At 37.4% G+C, this 21808-nt stretch overlaps 1 protein-coding gene across 1 annotated transcript; it reads right to left on the bottom strand.

Moving 5' to 3' along the window:
• Window positions 1–1525: 1525 nt before the first annotated feature.
• Window positions 1526–18032, bottom strand: CMAS (cytidine monophosphate N-acetylneuraminic acid synthetase). Its single transcript, XM_007112345.4, has 8 exons — window positions 17684–18032; window positions 11174–11316; window positions 10859–11014; window positions 8766–8899; window positions 6705–6799; window positions 6153–6324; window positions 5228–5381; window positions 1526–2130 (listed from the first exon to the last, which is right to left on the bottom strand). Exons 1-8 carry the CDS (start codon window positions 17941–17943, stop codon window positions 1940–1942), a joined length of 1305 nt encoding a protein of 434 aa, XP_007112407.2. The 5' UTR covers window positions 17944–18032; the 3' UTR covers window positions 1526–1939.
• Window positions 18033–21808: the final 3776 nt, after the last annotated feature.

Raw genomic sequence — 21808 nt, 5'->3', positions numbered from 1 at the left:
TGCAAACAGCAATCAGTAAGTAATTCTCGCAACTTCAGACACTGTGTATTAGAATACTACAGATTAGATGGAACAAAAATAAAAGCATTTCCAAGTATAATAAATACTTAAGGTCTAGGGTTTTTCCTAAGTAATTCATAATAAACGCTTATCAATTAGAGGAGAATGGAGTATACTTTCTGCTTGCCATGAATATTAAAATTACTAGAAATCTAATATAAACTATAATTATTTAAACTTTTTATTAAGGAAAATTTCAAACATCCAAGAGTCCCAAATTTATGTAATTATTAATGTTTTGCATTATTTATCAATATTTCTGTCCATTCCCTGCCCCCCAAGTTTTTTGGAGGAAAGGGAGAAGGAATTCCCAGACACTCTTTGCCATCTGTCTATAATACATATATTTTTTAAGAAACTGACACAGTATCACCCAACCAACAAAATCAACACTAATTCCTTAATATCATCTAATAACCTAGTACATGCTCAAATATCCTCAGCTGTCTCAAAATTGTCTTTTTATAGTTGTTGATTTATTTGAATCAGAAACCAAAAAAGGTCCACATACTGCATTTTGTTGCTATACATCTTAAGTCTCTAACAGTTCTCTCTGATTTGTATGCTGCTTGTTGAAAAATTACCATCACACTGACATAACTACATCCTTTCTCTCCCTGCCTTGCTTATTAGTTTCTCCACCTCCCCCTCTTATTATTTTTTTTGGAAGGATGAATTTCAGAAGCTCCCAGGATCTAACATTCACCATTCTGCATATAACTATTACTAAAATATAGACCAAATACTACTAATAAATGTTGGTTAAGAGTGTTGTTTGTTTTAAATCTGTTCTACATTTATCTACTGAAATTTTTTCTTTTATTATTAAATGTATTGAAATTTGAATTGTTTTCAATGAAAGTTGATAAAAATTAAAGTATTTCTTTGTATAACCCATCCCTGAAACTAAACTTTATTAAATTTTATTTATAAAACTCTGAACTGTACAGATCCACCCAGTCTTGACTGGAAAACAGCTTCCTATATAGCACGGCGTGAATGGCTTGCTTCTTGCTAGAGTTTTACATGAACTCCTCTTTTTATAGTGGAAATAGATGAAAATGTTCCACAGGAAATGGTTAGTGTTTTTTTATTAGGTAAGCATCCACATTTATGAGCTAATGTCCCATTCTTAGAATCTAACCAGGTAGGAGTGAGATTTGTGCTGGCTGTAAAATTGTGATAATTAATAGCCAAATTTAGTACACAAAATTACAATGATCTCCGAGGTAACTGCAAACGATTTACTACAAACCAATAGACAACCTTCACAATACATGAATTTCTTCAGACATCTCTATTTGTATTTATGTGCTGTATGTATCCATATATGAAGTACAATTGGATGCTCTACAGCTGGTATTTAGTGGCTTGTTTCTCACGCTGACTGCATGGTCAGTGTTTAAAGGAAATAAGGCAATGTTTGGTAAATCTTTTCTGTAGCAACAAGACAGTTTTCATCAAGTTTGTGAAATGTAATTTTATTAATTAATAGAAGGGAATGTCTTACCAGACAAACTGTCCCAAAATAAATAAAGTTTCAGCATCATTAAAAGCACACAAACACACAATTTTACAGGATACAATACAAAGTCAATTTTGATGATGTTCTTACTTGCATTTACTAAAAATCTGAGAGAGACTGTAATCAATCTCTAAATAATGATCCTGCATAAAGAGAAAAGTACAGCACAGTTATTTCATAGAAGGTTTTGGAGTGACAGTTTAAGAAGGCTCTGCTTTAAAAGATATTAAGATATATCACAAATCAAATCACACTCTCTGTTAACATTACAGCATGGAATTGTACTTAATCAAAAATAAAAGTAAAGTGGCTGAAGAAGGCTGTATACTTTCTTTTCCAACATAACACTAATTTCTATTTTTGGCATGAATTAATAACCTTTTCCATTAGTAGGAAAACGTGCTCTGCAAACTCTCGGAGGGCACCACGGCCACCATTGCTTTTGCAAATGTATCCAGCAGCCTTCTGGGCGGCGGCACAGGCATCAGCAGGAACGCCACTGAGGCCCGCTCTCCTCAAGCACTCCTCATCAGACACTTCATTTCCTATCAAGTTAGAGAAGCACTGGTTGAATATTTAAAGAGAGAAGGAAGTTTCTTCCTAAATAATGCAAACAGCAATCAGTAAGTAATTCTCGCAACTTCAGACACTGTGTATTAGAATACTACAGATTAGATGGAACAAAAATAAAAGCATTTCCAAGTATAATAAATACTTAAGGTCTAGGGTTTTTCCTAAGTAATTCATAATAAACGCTTATCAATTAGAGGAGAATGGAGTATACTTTCTGCTTGCCATGAATATTAAAATTACTAGAAATCTAATATAAACTATAATTATTTAAACTTTTTATTAAGGAAAATTTCAAACATCCAAGAGTCCCAAATTTATGTAATTATTAATGTTTTGCATTATTTATCAATATTTCTGTCCATTCCCTGCCCCCCAAGTTTTTTGGAGGAAAGGGAGAAGGAATTCCCAGACACTCTTTGCCATCTGTCTATAATACATATATTTTTTAAGAAACTGACACAGTATCACCCAACCAACAAAATCAACACTAATTCCTTAATATCATCTAATAACCTAGTACATGCTCAAATATCCTCAGCTGTCTCAAAATTGTCTTTTTATAGTTGTTGATTTATTTGAATCAGAAACCAAAAAAGGTCCACATACTGCATTTTGTTGCTATACATCTTAAGTCTCTAACAGTTCTCTCTGATTTGTATGCTGCTTGTTGAAAAATTACCATCACACTGACATAACTACATCCTTTCTCTCCCTGCCTTGCTTATTAGTTTCTCCACCTCCCCCTCTTATTATTTTTTTTGGAAGGATGAATTTCAGAAGCTCCCAGGATCTAACATTCACCATTCTGCATATAACTATTACTAAAATATAGACCAAATACTACTAATAAATGTTGGTTAAGAGTGTTGTTTGTTTTAAATCTGTTCTACATTTATCTACTGAAATTTTTTCTTTTATTATTAAATGTATTGAAATTTGAATTGTTTTCAATGAAAGTTGATAAAAATTAAAGTATTTCTTTGTATAACCCATCCCTGAAACTAAACTTTATTAAATTTTATTTATAAAAGTGTTTATTAGAATAAATGAATTCAGTAAAGTTGCAGGATACAAAATTAATACACAGAAGTCTATTGCGTTTCTATATATACTAATAAATAATGAACTCTCAGAATGAGAAATTAAGAAAACAATCCCATTTAGTATTTCATCAAAAAGAATAAAATACCTAGGAATAAATCTAAGGAGGTAAAACACCTGTACTCAGAAAACTCTTTAAGATACTGACAAAGGAAACTGAAGATGACACAACAGATGGAAAGATATATACTGTGCTCATGGATTAGAAGAATTAATGTTGTTAAAATGATCATAACTACACCAAAGGCAATCTACAGATTCAATGCAATCCCTCTACCAAAATACCAAAGGCATTTTTTGCAGAACTAGAATAAAACTAAAATTTGTATGGAAACAAAAGACCCCCAAATAGCCAAAACAATCTTGAGAAAGAAAAACAGAGCTGAAGGAATCATGTTCCCTGTTTTCAAAAGCTATACTCATTAAAGCAGTAAGTTAAGAGATTATCCTAAGAGTTCTCACCACAGGGAAAACATTTTTATCATCTCATATGTATCTATATGAGATGATGGATATTCACTAAGTTTACTGTGATAATCACTGCATGATGTATGTAAGTTAAATCACTGTGCTGTAGACCTTACACTTATACAGTGCTGTAAGTCAGTTATATCAATAAAATTGGAAGAAAAAAAAGTGTCAACGTTTTAAAGGAATACAATTTTATACATTTATGTGGATGATACAAAATACTGCTCTGATTTTTAAAATAAAAATTTGGAGTTTATTCTCTGTTTTCTTGATTTTCTAACCTCTACTTTTTATAGTTGTTTCCTTATGTGATATAAGTAATGCATATTCTTGGTAGAAACTTAAAAAACAAATAAACGAAGGCAAAACATAATCAAAATTAGGCTTATTATTATTACTTATGGATAATCACTACACTTTGGCATATATATTTTAGTTGTTTTACTTATATAAATGATACACACTTATTACTAAATGCATGCACTATTTTAAGGATTTTATATTATCTTCAATTTCTTTCCCAATAGCCTTATGAAGTTTGTGTTTATACTATAAATAGGAAAACTAAGGCTTAGAGAAGCTGCTTAAGGTTGCACAGGTAATAATAAGTACAGCTGGGATTTGTTATATGTTCCATTAAAGTTGTTTTCTTCTTACAAAAATTGGATCATTTTCTATCAAAGGTTCTATAGTATTTTTCTCCACTGAATCTTCACATGTGATTCAAAGGCTATTCCTGAAGTCCCCAGAGCACGTGCTCCCAAAGCATCCTTGTGCTTCTTTTTTTTTTTTTTTTTTTTTTTTTTGCGGTACGCGGGCCTCTCTTGCGGTACGCGGGCCTTTCACTGTTGTGGCCTCTCCCGTTGCGGAGCGCAGGTTCCGGACACGCAGGCTCAGCGGCCATGGCTCACGGGCCCAGCCGCTCCACGGCATGTGGGATCTTCCCAGACCGGGGCACGAACCCATGTCCCCTGCATCGGCAGGCGGACTCTCAACCACTGCGCCACCAGGGATGCCCCCTGTGCTTCTTTTGAGGCCCATATTGTACTTGTAAATATTTATCTCATACACGGTTTATAGTTATTATGTATTTTAATAACTCTTCATTACTGATATTCAAAAATGTTGACATCATTAGACTGTAAACCCTGTAAGCAGTAAGTCCCAGCGACCAGTTCCAAGTATGCATAGAGGAGACACCTGATAAATATACTTGCTTAATGCTGAAGTGAAAAACTTATGACATGTGACCATGTCAAGGAATACATATTACAGCACTGTTTTTAATGGTTGCATAAATCTATTTTTGCAGGATATTTAGGTGGGTTCTTTTTTTCCCTCCATTATTGGCATATTTGTTCAATTTCTTTCCTGGAAATGGAATCTGGGGAGTCAAATCTATGTACATTTTAATAATAGCAAAAAATATTCAGAATGTATTTCCTATATATCAGAAATCTTCAATCCATTATTATGGCTGAATAGAAGGATACCAACCAAGATATGCCACTTCTTTCCAGCACAGGCCCATTTCTTTTCTCCATTCATCTACAACTGCAAGCTTGTCTGGTACACTGACTTCCATTTTGCAATCCAGTTTTAAGGAAGAGAGAGTCTGCTTTGAACAGGCCCTTTCTGAGATTAACCTCACCTTAAGAAAAAAAAAAAAAAAAAAAGGGCAAAATGAGAAAACAGAAATCTCTCATAATAAAATAACACCTTTTAAATTGTACAAATCACAAGTGAGTAGTCTGAAGGACTAATTAAGTAAAATCAACTAATTGATTTTAAAATGATGAAGCTTTAACACATTTGAATGCTAGTAGTCCAATAAAGGCAAAAGACTGTTTTCTACAGTGGAAAGGATTCTATCTACAGGTAAAAAATAAAATATACATTGTCTGATAACAATCTAAGATTCTCCAATAATTCAATTTATTCAGAGGAAAGTCTAACTTGTCTCTCATGCCGCTCAGAAACACGTACGTAAGATTTCTAGTATATTCTAAGAAATCATCTTAAACTTCATTTTTGAAAATACACAGAAGTATTGTTACTTTGAATTAAAATTTTCAATCATAAGAATAAGCTACATTTAAAAAATCCACCTGAGATTTGCTTTTTTCCAAATGCTGACACCTATTTTCTGTGAAATCTTTCTGGTTCCAAGATCGTATCAGAAATACTAGATAGCACCTACTATCATACTCATTAAATAAATAAGAAGCATTATTTATTGATAAACAAATTACTAATTCTACTCATCTAAAAGTAAATAGCACAATTTTCTAGGCATGTGAAAGCTAAATTTCAGATATTTTAATTGATAATACTAAAAACGTAAATCTCTTATTTCCCTCACATGTTCCTTGACCTTAAATCACAATCTTAAAAAGCATTGCTATGTTCAGGGGGCACATACCTCAATGCCACTTTTCTTTAATAAACTTATCCCAATAGCATCTTTTACATCATAAGATATTATTTCTTTTTGGTCTCCTGATACATAAATGTGTCCATTGGTTAGACATCCATCAATATTGCAAACGAAAAGTTTTATCTCCTTCAGCTTCTCTTTGCCAAAATAGCCAAATCTAAAAGAAACCAAAATAGACTTTTGAATCCAAGTGTGATACTAATCACTCCCTGTCATCTAGCTAACACCAGTAACTTAATAACCCGTTTCCATTTAATTACTCAAACATTACCTTTCCAAGTAACCTCACATATACACTCCAACTTACAGTGCAAGGATTTTAAGTGTGGTCTAACCAGATTATGTGCTTCTCAAGTTACTGAATAAGCCATCTATAGGCATATTTTATGTATATGTCTTCCTCACGTAAGCAAAATAATTACAAAAGATCCTAAGACTGGAGGATCAAAAATCAGTTGTCCACAAGTGAATTTAAATGTATCTACTAAAAATCATTCATTATGGTCTAGTGCAAAGGCTATACAATCTTGTTTTTACCTTAATACTCTTTGTTCTGCAATAGGCCAGTCAATGTCCACATCTATGTCCACACTGTGCTCGGCTCGCATCTCGTAGTATGCCATTTTCCCACCCTAAAGATAGCACAGGTGCCATGAGGACTGCTGTCGACATGCATTCACACATATCAAAAAGTTTATTACAATACAGAACAATGAGTCCACTTCTACAGTACTAAGAAAAATGAATAAGCCAGTAATACCAGACATACAACAAATAATTTTTTTTTGGAGGGGAGAGCTTATTGTTTTCCATATATTCAAATCACATAAAACAAACAACCTTGACATTTTTCAAATTCTATTTACACAGTGCAAGTTCCCATTTTTCTTTAAATAGATTTTAAAGATTGAAACAGTAGAAATAATACGCATCCTCCAGTATTCTGACCACAAGGAATTTTCTGGGAATCCCTAATTGTATCCCGTATCCCCTTTGTTCTGGTAGTCTCTCCCATCATCATCCGAAAGCAGTAGTATAAATGTTTTTGGAACTTCTGTTCCTACTTGCAACAGGGGTAAGACTGGGGAGGAAAAGGAACTGTAGTATCTACTGTACAGAATTGTCTTAGATCCCTGAGCTACAGATGGGAGTGGACAATAATTGTCTGGGTCACATGTGGGCAAAGGTAGGAACAGTGTCATGATCCTGGGGTATGGGGCAAGAGGAGTGAGGCCTTTCCTGATTGTAATCGTTTGAAGGTCAATATCAATCACTAGAAATTTTCATTTTTCATAATTGTCAGCCTCTTTACAAATCTTGTTACAATGGGAAACCTATTTTTCTCCACACGTTAGGAAAGGGTCAAATCACTGTCCCCCTTAGCAAAGAGCTTATGGAGGGTGGTATCTATAGATGTCAAATCTAATTTTCCTGAATACTCAAACTTAACTGAACAGCCAGACGACAGTTTGCCTACTGACCAGAAGATTGGAAAAATTCCTTCCCCTTAGAGAATGAGTCACATTAGAATTTTTACTATAAAGAGTGGAGTTCGGGGGTTCTTAAATGCTATTTTTTTTTTTTTTTTTTTTTTTGTGGTATGCGGGCCTCTCTCTGCTGTGGCCCCTCCCGTTGCGGAGCACAGGCTCCGGACGCGCAGGCCCAGCGGCCATGGCTCACGGGCCCAGCCGCTCCGCGGCATGTGGGATCCTCCCGGACCGGGGCGCGAACCCGGTTCCCCTGCATCGGCAGGCGGACGCGCAACCACTGCGCCACCAGGGAAGCCCTTAAATGCTAGTTTTTGAGGAACATAAGGACCTGAATCCAAATCCTAACAGTGCCATTTACAACTTGTTTTTGCTTTGAGCCAATTGCTTCATTTTTCAGAGCTGCCGTTTCCTCCTCTGAAACAGAACTAGGAACATCCATTTTATTCCGTTATATAAGATAACCTATGTAGTATTTCATATAGTCCTGGGTCCACAGTAAGTGCTGAATAAAGAACAGCTATAACCAAAATGAATAGTATATGATGTAACCACACAGGCTCTATATATGAGAGAGACATCCAACTTCCTTATGTAAAATGAGAGCAGTAAGACTCAGAACAGATAAAATGATATATTCAAGGTTAAATAATTATAGAGATTTTACTACAATATATTCCGGTTTTCCTGATGCCCAGGTTGGTGCTCTTTCACCTCTACCATACTGTTGTGTTTTTTTGACTCTTTTCAAAGTAATAAAGGTTATTCAACTGTACAACCACAACTTGAGAGTAATACAACTATGGATTAAAAACAGAGTTTTGAATGAAATAATATGAATACCAGGACACATACAGAACATTCAATACTTGTTTCATTTCTTATCTTAATGTTACAATTGTAGCAGAATCCTTCCCATATTCACTGAATGAACCCCAAAGATCATTTTGGGGTAAGTGTGCAGGATAAATGCCTCAGATGATAAATCTTGTCAGTTACTGCTTTTCCCCTAGGGGTTAATACTTTCCTTTATGTGCCATACTTCTTTCTTAGAACTCAAAGTATATAGATAAAAGGGTTTGAAAGGTTTTTGCAAAATGAGGGCACAAACCTGTAAGTAACCCATCTCTATCAAATGTCTTTTAGCAAAATAAAATGAGCCATTTTCATATAATTCTCCATCCCAGTCTTGTCGACGAGGTCGTTTAGCTGGATTCAAATTCAGAGGCTCAGTCATTTCACGAACTAAAAGCAAAAAGCTACAGTAAGTCCCAGGTGCTTTGAACACTGAAAATGTTCATTCAGTAATTTTTTTAAAAAGCAAATAAAAATGAACTCAGAAGGTAGAATATTTCTGTATCTAAATAAACAATTTAAAAGATTTTTTAAAGAAACAATACCTCTAATAATTCTGATGATTTATCTTTGCTTTTCAATAACAATAATAAGAGAAAAATAAAGTATCTTATAGAGAAATTCTGAGTAATTAAAGTTTTAAGCTATTTATACAAATATAATGCTTTGGGAGGACATAAAGGCAAGCTTAAAATAGTTTCAAAAGAACTGAATTTGTTATAAAGTACCCATAATTCAGTATTTGAGCCCTTTAAATCTACTGCTCACTATGTGCTTCTATAGAAATACAATGTATGTGTTATTTATCTAATGTGGTTGAGAAATTACTTTCATGGAATTATTACAGAAAAATGAATACTTCCCCATTAAATTATTGAAACTTACATATTGATAGAACTGCTTATATAATGTATGATACATTCTTACCAGTAGTTAAAAAAATACTAATATAAAATATACATAACAATAAATAAATTATGTTTACTTATTATTATTGTTGGTAATAATGAAAGCTGAGCGATACCAACATTAATGATTATAACATGATATAATAAATGAAGCCTTCAGTATTGGTATATAGGAATTCCCTTGGCTTTCCACTAAATTTTTGCCAAATTTATGTTTGTGGATGTGTATAGATACTTTTTGAACTTTTTTAAACTTTAATCATATATCATATAAAGCTCAATATTCAGTTTAACACTGGGCTTCCTTGATTTGTTCAAAAATGTGTTTTTCAAGCTTTAATCCTTCCTATATCTTATTTCTGATATTTAGTGAATAAGTTCAAAATATTATATATATAAAACTTAACATAGAACTTGCTACAAAGACACTCAATAAATGCTTACTGAATGAAATCGATAAATGTAGTCATTGATATACTGCATTGATTTTGATAGCATTCATATTTAGAGGCTGAAAAATCATTTTCTATCTATAACTTTATCTTCGTATCTTAACTGCTCTTTTGTGGACCTTCTCCATTTTCACTGCATCTTCCCCTCTCCTTTAAGTCAAACATAGGTTAGAGACAAATGGGCCAGCTTTCCTACATTCAACAAATGTCAGGGCACTGAAGAATAATCACACTGCCTTTCTTCAAGTATGTTACATTTACCTATTTGTTGGTGATTCTATTCTTTTTTTTTTTTGCGGTACGCGGGCCTCTCACTGTCGTGGCCTCTCCCGTTGCGGAGCACAGGCTCCGGACGCGCAGGCCCAGCGGCCATGGCTCACGGGCCCAGCAGCTCCGCGGCATGTGGTATCCTCCCAGACCGGGGCGCGAACCCGGTTCCCCTGCATCGGCAGGCGGACGCGCAACCACCGCGCCACCAGGGAAGCCCCTGATTCTATTCTTTATTACAGATTTTGCTACTTTATCTGGCTAGAAATCAGGCTCTAGCTAAACGTTATGGAACTCTTTTTGCACAAGAAGTTACAAATTTGGGGAAGCAATTCCACAAATTCATTCTTGAGGTTCTCCAAAACTTTTTGGTAGAAGATTTCTATTCCCACAATTCTATGATTTATAGGGAATTTATCAAGCAAGTCTAGAACAACATAAAGGTATTTGCTCTATAAAAATGACATGTCTTCCTCAAAATACAGAGGGTTAAAATAATCCTTTGTAAAAAGTAATTTGGTAGAGAATTTGGTCTCATTGTTTTGCCTCAATAACCACAAGATTTAGAATACATTATAAATGTTATTACCTACTAGAGTTAAGGGTCCCATGTTCTATTTTACTGCTCCCTTTTTACTCTCCCCACTCCTAAAGAATATTTACATATGAAAAATTAATTCTCCATAAAATGAGCTAAAATAAAGATTGATACAACAGATTACCTCCTTTCTGAATTTCACCCCATCGAAACTGATGGCGTCTCACAACAGAGAAAACAGAATCATATCCTTCTTCTCGAATCATTTCTGCAACTTTTTGAAGATCAGTAGGATGTAAACACGGAGAAGTAGCTTGAATATTTCCTACAATGTCAACCTCTTAAAAAGACAAAACAAATGAAAAGAACATCAAAATAAAGTTCTTTGCAAGGAAGTAATACTAAGATCTAAATTCAAATGTTAAAATAAGTCTTGTGAAATGATAGGCAAGTTGGAAATTATGTAAAATTTTGAATAAACTATTAGTCAAACTCATACCATTGTGATAATTAAGAAATTCTATGATGGCATCTAGTGAGGTAGAACTGTCTTTTGAAGCTTCAGAACTTCTTCGATGAACTTGTGCACCAAATTGTTTGGCCACATTCTCAATTTCATCATGGTCTGTTGAAACCCAAACACTGTACAGATATTAAAAAATAAAAAAATAAAAAGCCAAATCACTAAAAAAAAAATCATTAAAGATAAAAAGGAGCTCTGCAACCCCAAAAATACAGCTTACATAATGTTAGAATAGTTCTTGTACCAGCAAAATAATGTTACAGATAGAAAGTAATATGAAATTTAAAGAAAAATAAAGTATTTTCTATGTAAACCACATTTTAAAATGTCTGAATCAAAAATGTGGTCCTAAATGTAATATTTATATTTACATATATAAATATTTATATTATATATAACATATTATTTATATACATATTATTTACATAGCCCTAGATATAGTTTTATAAAATTAGAAAAAAATGATAATTGGTATTTTTGAAGCTATTGGTATATTAAAGACACTAGTAACACTAGAAGTTCAAATCTAAAGAAAATAAAGAAGATACTGCTTCTCATTCCCCATCAAAATCCAAAATATTGTGTGTTTAATATACTTGCTAAGAAAAAAATGGATTTGGCTTAGCCAAACCACAACACTGAAAGAGTTTCAAGCTTAGTAGAGACTAAATGCCCAAAACAATCAGACAAGCCAACTCTTTTTTTTTTTTTTTGCCAACTAACAATGGGTACATAAATATCTGAACACAGAATCAAGCGGGTAAAGCCACCGATAACAATTAAAGATGTGGAGAACATGACTTGATTGGCTCAGGAGAGCTTAGTTGAACAGCTCTATTAACCACAGCTTACAGAGTTGACCATTTGGACTTTATAAGACGACGACTAACAGTAAAATAGAAAACATTTTGGGGGTGTGTACTAGTCTGTACTGAATTGTTTCCTTGACCTTTACAAATCTCCACTGCTAGAAACAGAAGATGTGAGTATTACTCTAGCCACAATGCTTTTACAGTGACATTACACAAAGAAATCTGAATGACTTCTTTGGTATATGCATATACAGTTGACCCTTGAACAGCACTGGTTTGAACTGCGTGAATGTTTTTCAATAAATGTACTGGAAAAATTTGAGAAGGTCCGCTACAATTTGAAAAAAATTGCAAACTGTGTAGCCTAGTAATATTGGAAAAAATAAGAAAAAGTTAGGTGGGACTTCCCTGGCGGTCCAGTGGTTACGACTCCATGCTTCCAATGCAGGGGGTGTGGGTTTGATCCCTGGTTGGGGAACTAAGATCACACATGCTGCGAGGCATGGCCAAAAAATAAACAACAACGATGTGAATAAACCAGCCAAGATGACTAAGTATAATACCACAAAAACGCAAAAAAAAAAAAAAAAAAGGTATGCCATGAACGCATAAAACATATGTAGATAATAGCCTATCCTTACACAGACATGAGTGATATTTAATATAAAGTTAATAATGTTTTACTTTTGCTTTTTAACTCTGCCCATCATCACAGGTAAGTGGTTTTTTAAAAAAATGGAACAATGTTTCTGACACTATTATGAATATGACTGTAATACTGTATGCCATAAAAATTTTATAATGATTCATTCATTAGTGTATAGGCTAGGCTACCGTGAAGCAATCATACTGATTACAATAGGCTACCATAAAGCAGTCATACTGTTGCTTCTTTGTTATCAATGCCCAAATCATTATACCTGTAAATAAATATGAATTTCTTTTTCACATTATCTTTTCATTTTGATGTTCAGTGTCAGTAATATGTGTAACATCTACAGTGTTTTGTATCATATAAGACAGTATTGATACTGACAGGTGATTTATCTTGTAAACAAAGTAAACTTATGATATTGATATAGTGCAGTACTGTAAATGTATTTTGTCTTCCTTATGATTTTCTTTTCTCTAGCTTACTTTATTGTAATATACTATACAATACATATATATTATAAAATGTGTTAATCAATAATAAAAAATAAATAAAACATAAAACTAAATAAAACATAATGTGTTTCAGATATAGAAAACTCACGGTTACCCGTGGGGAGAGGGAAAGGGGGAGGGCCAATATAGGGGTAGGGGGAAAAAAAGGGTTATTATGGGATTACATAAAATCATGTGTGAAACTTTTGAAAATTGTAAAGCACTACAGAATTTAAAGAATCTTTCCTTCAATTAAATTTTAAAAACATAATGTGTTTATGTTACTGGTAAGGCTTTAGTGAACAGTAGGCTATTAGTAGTTAAGTTTTGGTGGATCAAAAGCTAATCTGGGATTTTTGACTGCCCGGGGTGGGGAGGGGAGTCGACACCCCTGACCCCACATTGTTCAAGGGTCAACTCTATTTCTTTTACCCCTTTCATTCAATATCTACTGAACGAATGAGAACCTGCATGTTTCAGACGTCTACGCTCAATTGTCAAGAGTGAAAAGAGAGAAACTAAAGAAAAATTTCTAACATCTCTGGCTTTCATTTATGAATTTAATTTCATTTATTGCCTTTACTATTGGCAGATGATTTAATTTAGACATAACGTCAATAAGCCCCCATAGTGCCCCCAATTTTTTTTTCAGAGGAAACCTAGTAAACAAGATGAGCCATTGGCTAGGAGTCAAGTGTGTCGTATCTACTCACGTCATTCTGCGCAAGGCAGAACATAGGAGCCCTCATTTTCCTCCATCTCAAAATCTGAAATAATTTTGGGATAAGTTTTTCACTGGAAAATGTCACAACGTTATATAACAAAGTGAAGTACCAACAAAAATGTAGTGAATTTTTTAAAGAGAGGATAAGAGGAGGGTGGTGATGGTAACACAGTAAAAAAGTAAACAGTAAAAGAAAGAGATGAGTCTTTTGACATCTGGTTTCCATCACTAATTGAAATAAATTACTGAAGCCATTTACTTTATTATCCTGATCTTTACTGTAATAAACATTCAACACCTCAGGATTCAGTGATCTTTTGGAAATGCTAAACAGTAAATAAGAAATAACAGAGGTTGGGAAGAGGTTTGCCTGTGTTTCTTCTTTCCTCCCTTTTATTACTCATTCATTCCTTCATTCATGAAATGATTCCTGACTGCCAATTCTGTTTCAGGCCCTACTCTGGACACTGGGATATATAATCCATTTTCTTGAGAAACTCTCAGCCGATTGGTAGAGACAGCGAGAGGTCAGGAAGCCATAACTAACCTTTCTACAATGCTTTACTTTTTACAAGCTATTTTTATAGTGCCTGCTACATAACAGGTGCTCATTTTGTTGAATGAATGAAACAGTAGGTGGTTAAGCAAGGGCTCTGAAGGAAGGGCTTCAAATCTTGGCTCTACCACAAGCTAGCTATATGACTCTAGGTCAAATCTCCCTAAGCCTCAATTTTCAGTAAAACGGAGGTAATAATCATAGTAATTACCTAATATGATTGTTATGAGAATTCAACATAAACCACAATACAGAATAAACGTTTAATAAGTGTTAGCTATTAAAAATAATAAAATAGGAATGATGATAAAGGAACAGCTACACAGTCTCATTTAATCCTCACACTGACTCTGTTGGAAGGAAAACTGAAGTTTTGCTTTCAGACCTTCAAAGGTCCAAATGTCTAATTTGTATGTATTATGTACTGCAATGGCATTATGAATATGAAAATAGCATCTTACAGGTACACTTAAAATACAACGATCATCATTTATCAGAAGGACTAAATCAGTCAATCATTCTCCCTTGGTTTAGGGGCATCCGATGAGGGAGGGCAAAAGAGAAAGAATGTGCAAATGAACAAACAGGGCTAATAAAATTAAAAATCAAGTATAAAGTAAATGTCAAAGTTCAATGCCAATGGCTTTAGCCTCAGATGAAGTCATACTACATCTAACAGGATGAACAGAAGTATCAACCATGATCCCTACGACAGAAACTTCAAATCATAAACTGCCATTTCAAGGACAACATAGCATGGCCTTTCATTAATCATAAATCCACACCCTAGAAATGAAACCAAAACTTATGTTTATTTTTCACGTTAGGCAACATTTAAAAAAATCAATTTACTCTGAGATTCACTTACACAGCACTCAACCACTGTTGAAACCAAGCTCTTAAAAACTCAGCTCAAACAATAGCTTTTTACTAAATGAAAATATTATCTCAGCATTTTTCTTGACTGTTAACTCTCCAAGTTAGTGTGCAAAGTTAGCAACCTTGAAAGTATCGTTAGCTTTGATTCTAAGCAGGCCAGAAACTCAATTAAGTCAAAATGATTTTGAACAAAATAATCTCCAGGCCTGAAAAGCACAAATCAGGCAAGCTACAGTTTCCCCCAATTCCTTCATAGGGTACATATTTGTTGAAGGAGGCAGAAGGGGAGAAGCAGGAAGGCTGCTCCAAACTGACTGCAGCTTCAGAATAAGTCAATTAAATTCAAATCTACCCCTTTTGGGTGGTAGATTAGAACTCAAAGGGCAGAGAGGGATGTATAATTGCAAGCTTTCTAAATTAACTGTTTTAAGAGGGCATCCAGGGGCTATTTGCCAGAACATAGGTAAATTCTCCCGGCAGCACTGAGCACGCATTTTCGGGGGCTGGGATCATCCTAAGAACAAGGCCTTAAGCTGCTAGAAACCATGACAGAGTTTGGTTGAACACAGAGGCTTGGATGGAGTTGTTTGTTACGTGTGCAAAGTTTTGCAGTTCTCAGCAAAACTACCCCCATACCATAAGGGTACAGCCTATCTAGAGGAACCAAGAAATAGAGGATTATGGTGACCAAGTGCACTATCCCCTTACTTTCTTTTGCTTAAAAATACGTCTTATCACCTGATACAGTATACACTGTTTATATATTACCTGTCTTCTCCCTATTATAATGCAAGCTCCACCAGCCTAGGGATGGACCCTACTGCTATAACCCTTGGTTAAGGACACATAACAGTGCCTGTCACATAGTAGGTAGTCAATAAATGTTTGCTGAATGAATGAATCATTTTTGCCCTTGAATCTGTATCTCAAACAAGCCCTACCTTTTTTTGTTTAGCCAGTTTGAAAGGGGTTTCTTGACATATGCAACTGGAGTTGTAAATGGGTTCTGTTCTCAATCTATTATGAATGTGATTTTCCTCTCTAGTTTATGTCACAAAAATAGGATTTTACTACATCACTACGAACTGAATGCTAACCTTCTCTCGGTCCTTTTTTTTTTTTTTCCCCCAGTGTGTACCCTTTGTAAGCAGGTAAAAATGTCCAAAAGTCTGTGAGCTTAACACGGAAAGAACATGTCACACACATCTTGTTCCCTTGGATGTATATGGCAGAAATTAGGGTTCAGTGTTAACTGAACCAAATCCCCCAGTCTTTATCACTCCTTTGCACACTTCCTGTTACATTACTGTTATATTCTGTGTGCCAGCTCTTATTTACCTTGCACCACCCAGGACTTCCTTTGGATAAAAACATTAAGAAAATTAGTTAATTTATACTTTTTTGGTACCTCCTTTGTAAACAAGAACAGTTAAATGAAAATCATTTATCCATATATTAATGTAGGTAATTAATATGCTCCAAAAACAGCCATCTCTTTAAAAACCAAAACCCAAACCTCAAAAGGTGAAAATAATTTACTTTCCACGGTAACAAATTCAAGCATAATTAGGTTGAAATTAACCATGTGTAAATTCATTCTTGGCACAGAATTCTATCTCCCTTCTTTTATGAATGACATAAGCTTGTAACTCCTGACCAATACGGCATATGGCCCTGTCTCTAAATGATGCACAATTAAAACTGTCCTTAGGACAAACGAGGTTCCAAAGGTATGATCAAACCATTTATAAGCATTTCATCAAACAGTCCAGCGGTGCGCTTTTCCACTCTCTCGCACCTACATACGAATGTGGGGAGCTTTCTAGATTGTGCTGACTCACAGGCAGATAGCTTAGAGTATTTTCCAAAGGTCAGGAAAGGCTCTCCAAGCTGAGCTTGAAATGAGAAAAGCCTTGACAGCCCACTCCATTCATGAACCCGATGCTTCCTTAATCGATCAGCACCAGGTGGTTATCAGACGCCAGGCAACAGGGGAAAGCCAACGGTCACTGCCTAAAGGAGTTCACAGATTATCGCAGACGTTTCACAAGGGTGGACTCCTTTCCTTTACCCTGCGAGGTCAACCCGGGCAGCGCAGACGGTAGAGAAGAGGAAATCTCCCCCTTTACGGATGTTATTCTCAAGGGCGGAGACATGAAAGGTCCCAAGTTCATGGCTATTAACAGCTACGGAACAAGGAAGAAGCTGGAGCCCCTCCTCCCCGGGCTGCCAGCCGGGGCCCAGACACCCCGGATCTTGCACACCCCTTCCGGGGGCGATTGCTCCCCGGAGCCCCTGCCCCTCCGGCGGCCCGGCTCCCCGTCACGACCCCCGCCCAGGCCGCACCGCCCACTCTCGCACATGCGCACCTGTGGAAGACCCCCGAGTCCAGGGCCGCACGCAGGACCCAGCCAATGAGCGGGACCCCCGCCAGGTGCTTAATGTTCTTCAGGGGGATGCCCTTGCTGCCGCCGCGGGCCAGGATTAGGGCCGCCAGGTGCGGGGGCTTCTCCACACCTCGGCCCTGGCCGCCGCGGGAGTTGCGCTGCAGCTTTGGCGGCCGACCCCGGGAGGGCCGCCCCCGCGGGTTGGAGACGGAGGTGGCGGCCCCCTTCTCCACCGAGTCCATCTTCCTCCCACGCCTTCTCCCCAGCTTCTCCACATCCGGGAGCTCTTGTCTCGCCACCTCAGCTCGGCGCCGCCCGACCTCCCCGCCCGACCGCTCGCGGGGGTGGCTGTTTCAGGCCCCGCCCACCGCCACGTCCCCGCGCCCTCGCGGGGCACGCCGGGAATTGTAGTCCGCGGGTCGCTCGCAGGGTCCCGGAGGCCCAGTAGCCTCTGCCCGGGCGACCCCCAAGTCCAAGCCCGGCACGGAAAGGCCAGAAATGCCTGGAAGGAAGTGTAGCTTCTGGGGGCCTTGATATTGTATGGAGATTAATAAAATAGGCAACACAGGTTACCGATCTTTTGCTGAAGAACTTCCCCATTTAGGGATTGTGGGTTTTCCACGGCACACCCTGGCACCGGAACACTAATCAATTTTATATTTTAAAATTTAAATTTTAAACGTCCGTCTTTTTGCTTGCTTCTGGCTCATTGTTTCCGAGAGATGACCTCATTCGAATGTCCTCCAAGCACCTTAAATTCAACATTTTAAAAACAACTCTCCCAGAGCAACCCTGTATTTTTGGTAACCATGTGAGGAGAAGCTCAAACTGCTTCTACCTCTGCATTTTCTTTTTCTTTCTTTTTTTTTTTTAATTGAGGTGTAACTGGCATATAACATGTTAGTTTCAGGTGTACAGCGTAATGATTCGATATTTGTATGTATTGGGAAATGATCACCACAATAGGTTTAGTTAACCTTTCAACATATCTGCCTGCATTTTCTATCAAATATCACCATCCGTCTGGTGGAAAAACTTGGAAGTCAACCTTGTCTATTCCCTTCTAAGTGTAGTAGACACCTGTTAGTTTTCTGGTTTTTCGGTTCTGGACTACTGAATACCTTTTCCTTTCAGGAATTGTTACCTCTCTTACCTGGTGGGCGTTTCACGCAAATCCTCAGCAGTGTAGCAGTGGGTGTGTGACCCAAGCTGATCAATCTAAGTACCTCATCTTCCTGAACACAGTTGTGGTCTAGGGACAGGCATCTGACCAAGCAGAGCCTCTTGGCGTCCTTTCCAGAGACTCTGGGAAGGAAAGGATCTTTTTCTTGCTGAGTATTTGGGTGCTAAGGACCCTGTAAACCTGAATCCTGAGGGCAGGATGAGGGAACGGGGGTGGTGGGAGTTTCTGTTCTGAAATTGGCTGGGAGGCTGATGTTCACACAGAAGAAAACAGGGCCAAGACATGCAGGGAGAAGAGAGAAAGAGCCCCTATGGCATCATTTAAACCTCTTGATCCAGCCAAGAGGTTCAAAGGTGCACGTGTGAGCACACACACACGCACACACATGCATACATATATCTCTTTTTTTGGGTGGTTTTTTAGGAAGGAATCTCCTACCTAGCATGCATTTTGTTTTTTACCACTTTTGCAAGCCTGTATCTGGAAGTAGAGAGGCTCCTTGTCTGTCCTGGGTAAAGGCTAGTACATCCAGAATGAATGAAAGACCGTAGTACTGCCTCTTCTTCTCAAGAAGTGACAGAATGACTTTGTGCTTCTCAGGTCTTGGCTCTTTCTGAAGGAGACAGAGTAAGCCTTTAGTGTTTTGGGTCCTGGACAGGCACTGGAAACTTCACGTCTCATCTGTTTGCCTGTGAAGTAGCTCAGCCCTTACTGGGACTGGTTCTGGGAGAAGGTGCTGGATGTGGGGTAGTGTGGCTGTAAACAGACATCAGTGCAGTGCCTGAAGAAGGGAGCCAGAGCCCAAGAACCATCCCAGCACTCCAGGCCAAGTGACCACTTTTCCCCCAACATACTGGCTCTTTGACTGGGACCTTCACGGTTATTTTGCTTCAGAGAGAGCAACACTGATTTTTTGGAGGCCATCTACTGCTTCTTACACACCAAAACCTCTTTTCTCCTTTCCACACCCATAACAATCTTAGTTCCCACTAATAAGGTAGTTACCATTCTCCACAGTAATTCCCTAGGGGCCCACAAACCCTAGTGGACCACTGACATCCGAGTAGTTTAACTTCTCTGGCATTGGTGTCCTCCAAGCTGGGGACACAGCAAGTGGCACCACTGTTGCTTATCAAAGGAGATTATAGCAATTTGCGTAAAAGCTGTGAGACTATGGACTCCTCCAGGAGAGGGACTGTTCCTTCTTTGTAATCACATCCAGAACAATATGTGGGTCACAGTATCTGCTTAGTAAACGGCAGTGAACTACGTCTGATGTTACTTTTCCAGTCTCTGCCCACACATACTTTTTTCTTTTTTTTTTTTCACTCTCCAGCATTACCATAAACTCATTTGTTTAAAAGAAACTGTACGTCCGTATCCTGGCTGAATTGGGCATTCATATTATGTGTTAAATGCCAGGAATAGCAAAAAATTAAACCAACTCCATACAAAGCAACTATAAGAACACAAAAACAAAACAAACAAACCAAGAATCATACTTTTAGCTGATGCAAACGCTCTCCCCCAAACGAACCACAAAGTGGTATAGTGCCACACATACTTTTTTATATGGTTGCAGTCTTACAATAATAAAGCATCTTGTATTCTTTGTATTTTTACAGTACAGTTTTGGTTAGACTTGACAACTGGCTGATCCCAGTCCTGAGAAAGAAAGAGAGAGGAGCGGGGGAAAGGTTAGAAAAAGTGGAAGGTGATTCATCTAATTCAATGTATGACACATGGAAGTTTGATAATTTTTTTTTCAATGAAATTAGAATATACTCATTTAATATATTTTTCTTCTGTGTGGTCAATGGGCATAAAGTTTCCAGTAAACAAGATGGATAAACCCTAGAGATTTGCTGTACAACATTGTACCTATGGTCAACAATAATGTATTGCACACTTAAAATTTAAGATGGCAGATCTCATGTTACATGTTCATATCACAGTAAATAAAATTTTGAAAAAAAGAGAGAGACAATACCTGTGCCAGGAAGAGGAAATGTTAGCTTGTCTTTGGGTTACTCTGAAGGCGTTAAAGATAAACTGCTCTCAAAACAAATATTCGGATTCATCCTTTCTTTAAAGATGCGTGTGAAGTATTGCTGCCAAAGAATAATTCATTTGTATTCATAGTGAGAGAATATATCGTTGTATGACCTCTTATCTTATGATTCTGTATGTGAACACACTCTACACAGAGGAGTCCTTTCATTCATTGATTTCCTCGCATTTATTGCATTCCACAAGCCAGGCCTTGTGTGACACTTCAGGAATGCCAAAGCAAGATGGCCTAGACCCAGAGCTTAGCGTTCTGATGGGGGGACAGGCAAACCTCAGTAGAGTGTCGTTTGTGCTTTGATAGAAATGTGTGTTCTGGGGTGGGCAAGAATGGGGGAGAAGTGTTTAGGTTAGAGTGAGATTTTTGTTGGCTGAGATGACTCTTGCAATACTGTTCAAGTATAAGAATGTTCTCTGCTGAGGGAACAACATTGGAGAAGGCACAGAAGAATGAAATAGCTTTCCAAAGAGAAACTGGGAAACTTGAAGTAGGTCACTATAATTGGAGCATATGATACTTGTGGGCTCGTGGCAAAAGATGAGAATAGAGGGGAACATGTGGGCCAGATTACAGCACATAAAAGTATTAAGAGGGCTTCCCTGGTGGCGCAGTGGTTGAGAATCTACCTGCTAATGCAGGGGACAAGGGTTCGAGCCCTGGTCTGGGAAGATCCCACATGCCGCGGAGCAACTAGGCCCGTGAGCCACAATCACTGAGCCTGCGCGCGTCTGGAGCCTGTGCTCCGCAACAAGAGAGGCCGCGATAGTGAGAGGCCCGCGCACCGCGATGAAGAGTGGCCCCCGCTTGCCACAACTAGAGAAAAGCCCTCGCACAGAAACGAAGACCCAACACAGCA

The sequence above is a fragment of the Physeter macrocephalus genome, chromosome 6, assembly GCF_002837175.3.
Source record: "Physeter macrocephalus isolate SW-GA chromosome 6, ASM283717v5, whole genome shotgun sequence".
Taxonomy (NCBI): domain Eukaryota; kingdom Metazoa; phylum Chordata; class Mammalia; order Artiodactyla; family Physeteridae; genus Physeter; species Physeter macrocephalus.
Note: the sequence above shows the minus strand (reverse complement) of the source record. Positions and strands in the feature narration are given on the sequence as shown.